This window comes from Phascolarctos cinereus, unplaced genomic scaffold (assembly GCF_003287225.1).
Source record: "Phascolarctos cinereus isolate Bilbo 61053 unplaced genomic scaffold, phaCin_HiC Scaffold_2;HRSCAF=192, whole genome shotgun sequence".
NCBI lineage: Eukaryota > Metazoa > Chordata > Mammalia > Diprotodontia > Phascolarctidae > Phascolarctos > Phascolarctos cinereus.
Window position 1 is genome coordinate 82268583 of NW_027555625.1, and position 10690 is coordinate 82279272.

General features: G+C 43.5%; 1 protein-coding gene across 2 annotated transcripts in view; it reads right to left on the bottom strand.

Annotated features, from left to right (window-relative positions):
• Positions 1-9838, bottom strand: part of ATL2 (atlastin GTPase 2) — a 77120-nt gene extending 67282 nt beyond the window's left edge. The window contains exon 1 of one of the 2 annotated variants that reach the window (XM_020976971.2): positions 9556-9819. In XM_020976971.2, coding sequence (XP_020832630.1) covers positions 9556-9694 — 139 coding nt within the window. In that variant the 5' untranslated portion in view covers positions 9695-9819. Of the gene's footprint in view, positions 1-9555 lie in introns of both variants that reach the window. The other variant, XM_020976973.2, reaches the window with a different exon arrangement.
• Between the last annotated feature and the right edge of the window lie 852 nt (positions 9839-10690).

The window sequence follows — 10690 nt, forward strand, 5'->3', positions numbered from 1 at the left end:
GAATCTGGAGGAAGCAGTGTCATGAAAACCTAGAGAAGAACAAGTATCCAGGAGAGTGTAATAAACAATGTTACATGCTGTAGAGAGGTCAAGGAGAACTGATAAGAAGGCTTTAGATTTTACAATTAAAATATCACTATTAACTTTGAAGGGGGACAGTTTCAACAGAATGAGGTGAACAGCCAGACTGCAGAGGAATGGAAAGAGAATAAGAGGTGAAATCTGTGGAAGCTGCTAGGGAGCAAAGGATTTCAGATTATAGGATAATGCGGACTTGAGTGAGTTCACCAAGAGATCGAGATAGGGAAGGGAGAAGAGTGTACCCAGTGTGGGCATGACAGCTTGGAAAAGAACTAAGATATGAAAGGACCACAGATCAGGATAAAGATGAAGAAGGTTAAGGGTTACAAGGCTTAAGGAAAGATTAAGGATTAATAAATAGGCATTTATTAAGCACTTACTATGTGCAAAGCATTGTGCAAAACACTGGTGATACAAATAGTAAAAATAATCCTTACTCTCAAGGAGTTCACATTCAAATGGATGAGACAACACATATGAAGGTTTTAACACCAAGTCATATGGAAAGAACTCATGGTCTTTAGTCTATGGCTGAAAAGCTGGTAATGCACCTTCTTTAATGTCAGTTCCATGGATCAAATATACCCAACTCTGCTTTGAACCACTGGACAATGCCAAAGGCTCTGGTCATGAGAACTTTCTTTTCCAGTCTCCAGTGACTGTGGCTGTTGAACAGCCAGGGCCTGCAGGCCCTTCAGAAGTGGCTGTCAGGTTGCATCTCCTGTTGTTTGCTTCCCGGATAAAAGCTGGTGGGACTGGGCTAGAAGCAGGTCTAGTGGTTTGTGGGGGAAGAGGAGGGAAACAGTGCTCTGCCCAGGTTCTTGAGCTCAGCATCCTGAGCTATCTCCATTGCCCAAAGCAAGCTGCTGCTTCTACACATAAGTGGATCATACTCTACCAATCCCAAACTAACTATCCATGTCAGAAACATAAGATGACACTTTTTTGGTAGCAGAAATGTATTACACACCCAAGAAGGCACTAATTCAGAACACTGATACTCATTCTCGTTTCTTCCACTAATAAGTACATTCTAAGAACTTGAGTGTAAGTTGTCCTTGAGAAGCACTAGGGACAGTGGATGAAGTGCTGGACTTATATGCCAGAAAACAGGGGATTCAAATACTTCTTCTGCCATTTAGCATCTATGTGAGCATAAAAATATTGGTTACTATCTCTGAATCTCAGTTTCCTCATTCGTAAAATGAGAATATTATTACTTACAGTATCTACTTCACAGGGTTGTTGTAAAAGTCGGATGAGGATAACAAATAAACCTACACCCATACAATTAAAAATGAAGTGCTAGATTTCTAAGTGGATGCTGACATCAATTCCAGGTCAGCTAACTAGATTTACTGGCAAAATTCAGAACCCATTAATGAAATTTTACTATCTAGATTCAAATGCAACAGCTTTACATAATTTTTGCTTCTGAAACCTAGTAATTTTGTTTCAGTTCACAGAAATGAGTTCTAGACTAATTTCATGTTATTCTGTGTGCTTAGAAAGCAGCTGTACACAAAGTAAGCTAAGTATTTTCAGAACAAACCTGAAATCCATTAGACGTATGTAAACAATCCTTACTCAAAACTCTCCTTAATGGGAGTATAAATTTTGAGAACTAGAACATAAATTGTCCTTTATAAATTATGTTACTACCACTTAATTTATAGGTCAGTCTTGCAAACAGCTACCTGCTCAGGATACAGAGTTAAGAAAGCTGCCCTTACTGCCTATTTTCAGAGAAGAAAGAAGTCATTTAAAGATAATACGATGGGGGCAGCTAGATGATGCAGTGGATAGAACGCCAGCCCTAGATTCAGGAAGACCTGAGTTCAAATTGAGACTCAGACACTTGACACTTACTAGTTGTTGATCTTGGGCAAGTCACTTTACCGCATTGCCTTGCCAAAAAATACAAAACAAAAAACAAAGATAATATGATGATAAAATTCAAAGGACTAAACAATGTGACCTGTTTCCTTTCCATCCTTGTTCTCTCCTGTTATTCCTATTTTTTACTCTTTATTCTACATTTCTAACTTCTCCACCTTCTGTTTCACTTATTTATTCATTCATTCATTCAATAAATATTTATTAGATGCCTACTATACACTACTCACTGGGCTAAGCACTGGGGACACAAAAAGAGGCAAGACAGTACCTGCCCTCAAGGAACTTACAATTCCAAGGGGAAACAACATGCAAACAAATATATACAAAGCAAGCTACCTACAGGCTAAATAGGAAATAATATTCAAAAGGAAGGCATTAGAATTAAGAAGGGTTAGGAAAGGCTTACTGTAGAAGGTGAGATTTAAGTTGGAACTCAAAGGAAGTAAGAGAGGGCAGTAATCAAAGGAAAGGAGGGAAAGCATTCCAAGCATGAGACAGCCAGAGAAAATGCCCAGAGCTGAGAGATGGAGTATTTTGTTCATGGAACAGCCCAATAAGCCACGGTCACTACTTCAAAGAGGACGGTCACTGCTTCGAAGAGGACAGGTTGGGGAGTAAGGTGTGAGAAGACTGGAAAGGTAGGAGAGGGCTTGGTTAGGAAGGGCTTTGAATGCCAAACACAGCATTTTGTTTTTGTTTCTGGAGGCTACAGGGAGCCACTGGATGGGGGGAGGGGAAGAACTTGGTAAGGGAGAACACCATGATATGTGCTAGGAAAATCATTTTAGTGGCTGAATGGAAAATGGAGTGGAATGGGGAAGAGCCTTGCAGCAGGCAGACCTACCAGCTGGCTACTGCAATAATCCAGGCATGAGGTGACATGAGTCTACACTAGAATGGTAGCAGTGCCAGAAGAGAGAAGGAGGCATATTGGAGAGAGGTTGTAAAGTTGAAATCTACAGGCCTTGGCAACAAATCAGGGAATGGGGGTGGAGGGAATGAAGAGATAAAGGAGTCCAGGATGACTCCTAGGTCTGTGAGTCTGAGGAACTGGGAGGGTGGTGTGGCCCTCCACTGTAGTAGTAGTGAAGGTCCAAATTTATCATAGGATTAGCATTTGCCTGCACAAATTCAAATTCAATTTCTAAGCACCTAGATGTTATGAACATGGCTACGGTAGTGAAGACTAATTAAATGTAAGTCTACCTCTTCTACACGAGATCAGAGCAGACATTCTAATTTTACATACTTCCTTAAAAATTAAGTTAAATAGGATCTGCATTTTACAACAAAAGAAACCCTAGACTAAATTTGAAAAGCCAAAAAGTGCAAAATCAGACATATTATTCTACTCACAGAAATTCAAAAAATAAATCAATGATCTCTACCAGCACTTGCTTTCACCTCCATCCTCATCCAATCTCATTGTTTCTCTCTGGATTAACTAAAACCTTATCAATCTAGTGGGAAAAGTGGTTGTACTAAAGAGTGAAATTTTCTAATTTCTGAAACCTCTTCCTCCTCAGGAATATGCTAGCAGTCCAAAACATTAACTGGAAAGGATCTAGTCCAGTGCCTGGCACAAAGGTGCTTAATAAATGCTTTTTCATTCTATGGCTTAGTCTAAGAATGCAATATCACAACCCATGACACAGAGAAGAAACTAAATTTATAGCAATTAAATTTCTTTTTCACATCCTAAATCTGGGCCTTTGGATCCCAGAGATCAAATGACGTTGCATTTCCTTCCTTTTCTCTAACTTTTCTCTTCTTTTCTTTCTTCTGAGTGTTAAATATTGCTCTCACCCAAAGAAATGGAAGAAAAAGAATGCCATCATAAAGAATTATATGCTAGTGCATTCCTAAGGAGGAAAAGAGGCTTCAGAAACTGGGAATTCATTAGCACAACCCCTGATTCCACTTGTTGACAGGGTACAACTAAACAAGATGAGAGATGAAACCAGTATAGAAGGCTGATTGAGTCAGAGAGGGAAGACTGGTCCACAATTCTATGCTCTTGTACTTTTTTAATCCCACTTGAATCAATCTCAGTTTCACTGCAAGGAGGATGTACTCACACTCACTCCAAAGTCTGAAGCCGATGGGGGCGGGCGGATAAAGAATTTAACTAACTTTAGAGGCTAAGCAGGAACTGACAACAGGAAAAGAGAAAACCTCTGGAAGATGATTAGGGTTCAGATGCAAAAAGATATTGTCTGCCTCTTTAAATTTTACCATTTTACCACCAAATATGGTGGCCTTCTAGACCCAGATCTCCAGAGACCAAGCTCCCTACCCATTCTGATGGAGTTGATCCACTAAACTTTGGATCTGTGCCCTGAGGGAGCGCTATCCTGATTAGTGGGTGAGTGAATGAAAACTCTAACCCATCATATCTGGTTGGCCCCAGACCATCTTCTAGGAGTCATCCTGCCATCTGTTCTATCTCTAATGGATCTATTCCAACACTCCTCTCCTCCTACCTCCCCTACCCCGCTTACTCTGGAAACAGTGATCAATGCAGCTACCACTGCTACTAGAAAAAGTGAGATAATCAATTGCCAGGTGGCTGCACTAAGAATCATGGTGACTCCCCAGAAAAAAACTCTCATTTGTGGTCCCTATTCCCCTATGGGTTTCATTCCCAACCCCAATTAGAATTTAAGCTTCTGGACGGCCAGTAACATCACTTTAGTACTTGTATTTCCAAGATCTACCACAGTGGCTGCCACATAGCAGGTGCTTAACTGCCTTTTCATTCATTTTCATTCCTACTTGCTTGCTCTAATGCTTTTAAAAGAAATGGGACCTTGAATTCCAAGAGCACTCAACTAGTTAGCCATTTTCTAGTTACTTTTAAATGCTATCTTAGCCCAAGTGGTATCAGACACATGGAAATATTTTGAAAAATGTATTAAACTATGTTAAAAAAAAAACCCATAATGCAGCCTCTTAAAAAAAAAAACCTCAAAATAAGTTCCCTGGGTTTGAGTCCTAGTTCCAACACTTAACTGATGCAGACAGCTATGTAAACCTCAACATATCAATTCCTCTCCACACTTAAGTCTCCTCATCTGTAACACTGGAATTTGTAACACTTCTATTCCCTATTTCTATGACCTCAGGTCTGCTGTGAAGAAAGTCACCTACACATTAGGATGCAACATACATGTCCAATTTTTTTTTTTTTGGCCTAGGGCTTTGATTCCACTGGTGTAGGATCTCTGCATGTGAAAACTCCCTCCCCACCAATGCAGATGCACGGACAATGCCTCTGTCATTTGCAGTCTCAGCCAGAGTCCTGCCTTCTGCAAGAAAACTTTCCCAGTTCTCCTTAATCTTAGTGCATTCCTTCTGAGATTGTTTCTAATTTATCCGTATGTAGCTTGTCTGTACACAGTTGTTTGCAGGTTGTCTCCACCATTAGACTGAGTCCATTGACAGCTGTAGTGATGTTTGCCTTTCTCTGTATCTCCATCTTATGTGACTGGCACACAGCAGGCCCTTAAAATGCTTTCTGACTTAGAAAGTTCATTGCCTGAGGCACGAAGAGGTTAACTGACATGCCACGGGTGGTACAAGTACTAAGCCTCAGAAGCGGGCTTAAACACAGGTATTCTCCATGGCCCTTTAATACTGAATTCAACTAAATAGAATTCCAAAAATAGACGTAAATGTTCTAACCTTGGAACCAGAGTTGTTTTCACCACTAATATAATTTCATTGAAAACGGTAGTGTCTATTTACTAGGCAGTACTCTACTTTCCTTTTCTCCCCAGCCCCAAACATTGCATTCCACAGAAGGCCAAAAATATACTCTGCAATAAATTTATTTTTAAATATTACATATTGTTTTGGTCACACTCTGAAACTTAAGTTTAAAAGTACAAAAGTACATTTAATAAAATATATTTCTAGGGTGATTAAGGTTTTTCTTTGACACTTACCAAAACAGACTTCTAATGATAACTTCCACATAGCACCTCACCTTTGAGGAACACAGCCAAGAAACCATAAAATTTCTTTTTAAAAAACTTATAAGCAGCCAAAATATACACCTAAGTTCATGCACTTGATTCATTCAGTAAACCTAATGAGAATTTAATAGGAGTGCAGAAAACTCTATCAAGCTTTAGAGGTTAAGAAAAAAAATTCGGACAAGGCACAGCTACAACTCAATCTCAAATACAAAGCCCTCTTGGGCCCCTTCACTATGGTCTTATTAATCAACAAGCAATGTCCTAGGTACTGAGGATACAAAAACTACGAACTTACAACTATTCCAGAAGGCAAATACACATGAATATACAGAAAACAGACAATGAGGGAAGGGACTAGTGGGGAAGAACATGGAATCAGGAAAGATTTCATGTAGAAGGCAGGTGTCTGAGCTAAGACTTCAAGAAAGTTAGGAATTATAATAGGGATCAGGTATGAAGGACAGGTACAGGTAAGAAGGAAGTTAATTCCAGTCAAGAGATTACAAATATAAAGGTATGGAGAAAGATGGGAGCATGGTGTGTGAGGAATAGTTATTAATTTAGTCTTGTTCTGGGGCAGCTAGGTGGCTCAGTGGATAGAGTATCAGCCCAGGAAACAGGAGAACCTGAGTTCCAATCCCACCTGAGACATTTACTAACTGTGTGACCCTGGTCAAGTCACTTAACCCTGTTTGCCTCAGTTTCCTCATCTGTAAAATGAGTTGGAGCAGGAAATGGCAAACCACTCCAGTATCTGACAAGAAAACCCCAAATGGGGTCACAGAGAGTTGGGCATAACCTGAAACAATTCAACAAGTCTTACCTTATATACTACTTTATATAGACTTCAATAACCTCAATTAACTGGTTTCAAGTCCATAACTAAGCAAAACCTGAAAAATGATAGCTATTGCTCTATGCATACTGAAAACAACTGATAAGCAGAAAGGAAAAGATAAAGAAATAAGCAGTTACTACTATGTGCCTACTGTGTGCCAAGCACTGTGCTAAATAATTTTTACAAATATTACTTCATTGTGTCCTCCTAAACAACCCTTCCAGGTAGGTGTTATCTCCATTTTAAAGTTGAGGAAACTGAGGCAGACCGAGGTTAAGTGACTTGTCTTCAGTCCCATAACTAGTAAATGTCTAAGGGCACATCTGAACTCAGGTCTTCCTGATGTCAAGGCCAGAGCTCTTATCTACTGCACCACCAAAAATGCCTCAAAAAAAAAATCATAAACCCTAGCTCAATATGCTCTATTGTCTCACTTTCACTTCCAGGATACATTTTTTAAAAAACAAACCCTCTAGCGCATTTAAAACCCTTCAGAACGGCTCTGGTCTATCTTTTCAGGCTACTTGTTCATTTATTCACTACCTTCCTGTCCAAATGGCTGGCTTACTCTACTGTACCTTGTGTCCTTCACGCCTCCCTCCTCACGTGGGCCTCTTAGAATCCACAACTTCCTTCAAGGCTTAGCTCAAATTGTCACCTCCAACAGGAGGCATATCCTGATAACCCTATTTGCTAGTACTCTTCCAGTCCCCCAAAATAACTATATCTTTTTAACTACTTAACTGAGTTCACGATGCCTCCTTCCAATACAAAGTATGTTACTTGGATTCACTTTTGTCTCCCTAAGATTTCATGCAGTGACTAGCACTGGTAAGCTTTGCTTACTGAACGAATGCAGACAGAATTTTAAAAGCACAGCAATAGGAGGTGACTTACTCTGAAGGCACACCATCAGATATTTTTCTTTCTCTTTTTTCATAACTGGCAATGAACATACACTTCTAATCCACAGAGATCTATGACTTCATCTCTGTGAGTGTTCCCTCCTATGTAGATCACACCCCTTCTACGAATTAGCCAACTCTTCATGCACTGCTAAACCTTGGGGAAAAAAAAAGGTTTTACCTAGGAGCCAACTTTCTAGCTACTCCTTAAGACTCACCTAGCCTAGCTCTCCAATGACAACCAAGCCACAAACTGGAAACTTTTCGGGTTTGGTAGGCCTGCTGGCACACCCTCCAAAAATCTACTTTCACACACTTTCATGCCAAACTGAGGCATCAAAGCAGGAATTCAGGCAATTAACTTCAGCAGGTAGTTCAGAAGTTAAATTATCTTAAGTATACTGTAAGGTGGGAAGATTTCTAACACCTTAAAATATATATAAAGAAATTATTTTAAATGAATGATTTTAAAAATAAAAGTTTAATACTTTAATATTTAGGATGACTCATTTTCTGAAGGTCTCAAATAATCTCGGTAAAAGACATTACTCCTAAAGATTCTTACACTGTAGTATACCTTAGCAAATACTGTATAAGCTTTCCTGATGCCAAGGTAATAATAGCTAACTGCTCAAAATAATAGCTAATAGCTAAAAATTCTTAACATTCTAGTATACCTCAGCACGGAGAAGTTTCCTAATACTGGGAATGAGATTAATAATAGCTGGTAGCTAAAAATAATAGCTAATAGCTAAAAATGTTTGCATTCTAGTATGCTTTAGTAAAAAAAAAAAGTTTTCCTAATGCATGTAATACTGGAAGTATTAGTTACAATCTGTCTTAGGTATTTTTATTGGTAGGTATTTTAATTAATTCTCTTTTTTTTTTTAAACAATCAGGAGAAAAGTTTAATTTCTCTAGCAACGCGTACAGGGCTAAATGGGGTCGTTTTTACAATGAGGGGGAAAATAATTTAATTTCAGGGCTACTTGGGATTATATAAAGTAACTTCCACCAACTTCTAACACAAATTGAAGCCACACGAAGTGAAACGAAGTTTCAAACAGAAATGGCAGGACAAACAGGAGAAAGTTATCTGTCAACTCGGTCGGTTCACAGAGATTTTCGGCTTCGGTCAGGTCCAAACCCAATTAGCGAGTGGGAAACTCATTGTTGCAAAGGAGCTGGGTAACTTTGGGTGACAGAGGGAGTTTTCGGCGTCTATGCCCTGGCCGCCACCCCGACAGGCCAAACACCGTTCTCCTAAAAATAGGGGTGTCAGTGGCCCAAGGCACACCTAACACTCGGCTGCCCCCGCCAGCGGGCTCCGGAGGAGGAGGAAGGTGAGCGAAGGAAGGAGCCGGGCCGTGGGCATACACCCGATGCGCTTACGTTCGTGCAAAGGAGCCGGGGGGCTCGTGCCAACGGCGCCCCCTCCCCACCCCCGGCCCCCCCACCCCCCCACCCCGGCCAGCACGCGAGGGCGGAGTCGGACGGGTAGGCTTGAACTTCCCCCCCCCCCCGGGCTGGAAGCCCCCGAGGGGGGATTCTGAGGGAGGGGCCTCCGAGCCCGGCCCCGGGTGCCCCCGGCTTGCCCCCTTCCCCGGGGCGCGTCCACGCAGGAAAGGCGGCCCCCCGCGGCGCCCCGCTCCGGGGTGGGGACGGTCAAGGACAGCCCCCCCCGCCTCCCTCCCCCCTCGGCGCAGGCCAGGCCGGACCCACGCGCGCGCGCGCCCGTTACCCTCGCTCCGGCAGCGGCCTAGGCGCGGGCGAACGGGCAGGCGGGCGGGAGGGCACGGCCGCGGGGAGCCCCAGAGGACGAGGACCCGGCGCGGCGCGGCCCGGCCCCTACCTAGCGAGGACGGGGATGAGACGTGGTTGTCCTGGACCGCCGCGTCTCCGCTCCGAGGCCGCCCCCGCCGCCGCCGCCGCAGCTCCTGGGGCGGGCGCTGCTGCTGCTGCCTCCGCGCTGCCGCGTCCCCCTCCGCCATCTTGTACCGATTTAAAATTAACTCCCCGCTGACGTCAAACGCCGCTGCCGCTTTATCAACCTCCCGGGAGCCGGAGGGGGCGGGCGGCGGGTCCTAGCGCCGCCCGCGCCTCGCCCCGCCTCTCGCGGCCTCCGCCCCCCGCCCGCCGCGGGTCCGCACCCGCACCGGCCTCCAGCCGCCCCGCCTCGTGGTCATCCCTGCGTAGGGTGGGCCCGCGGGGATGCGGCTCGGCGACCTGCGCCTTCCCTCCCGGGGTTCGGGCGCCGGCCAATGGCGGCTGGATCCCCCGGCCACGTGAGCTCAAGGACGCGGGCGCACTTTGTAAACAAATTTCGGGCTGCTGCTGCTGCGGCTGCCGCTGCTGTTGCTGTTGCGGAGGTGCCCTGCCTGAGAGATGCAAGACCGAGTGTGTGCCGAGCCGGTCGTTAAATCCCCGGGGGAGCCTTTACCCCTCGGAAATCCGGCGAACGTGACGGATCTAGGCTTAGTTTGTTGTTTCGTCGATTGTCTAGACTATTTTTAAAAATGGTGGAGAACACATTAATAATGCATGTTAAACTTAAAAGTGCGTGGTGGATGCGTTTTTTACCTGGAAAGCGGGTGGTTAAACATTTACCAGCACACTCCTGGATAGAAGCCTCTTTTCTCGCCCTGTGCCTCTCCACCCCCACCCGAGTCTCTTAGTGGAAAGATTCAAGGACCTGGAATCGGGATAGCTGCACTGGCTCTGACACTAGCTTGGAAACCATGACAAGTCACTTAAGTTTTAGCATCTGTAAAATGGGGGTGATAGTGCTTATATCACCTGCCCCTAACAGGTTGGAGAAAGAGCATCAAGGCAGTGCTGTATAAAAAGGTCCGTGATTTTTACCCTTCTTTCCTCAGTGCTAAGCACAATGCCTGGCACGTGACAGTTTTCATTAAATGCATCATATTATAATAGCTACCGCTTATATATATAACACCTACTACGTGCGGGGCGCATTATAATTATTT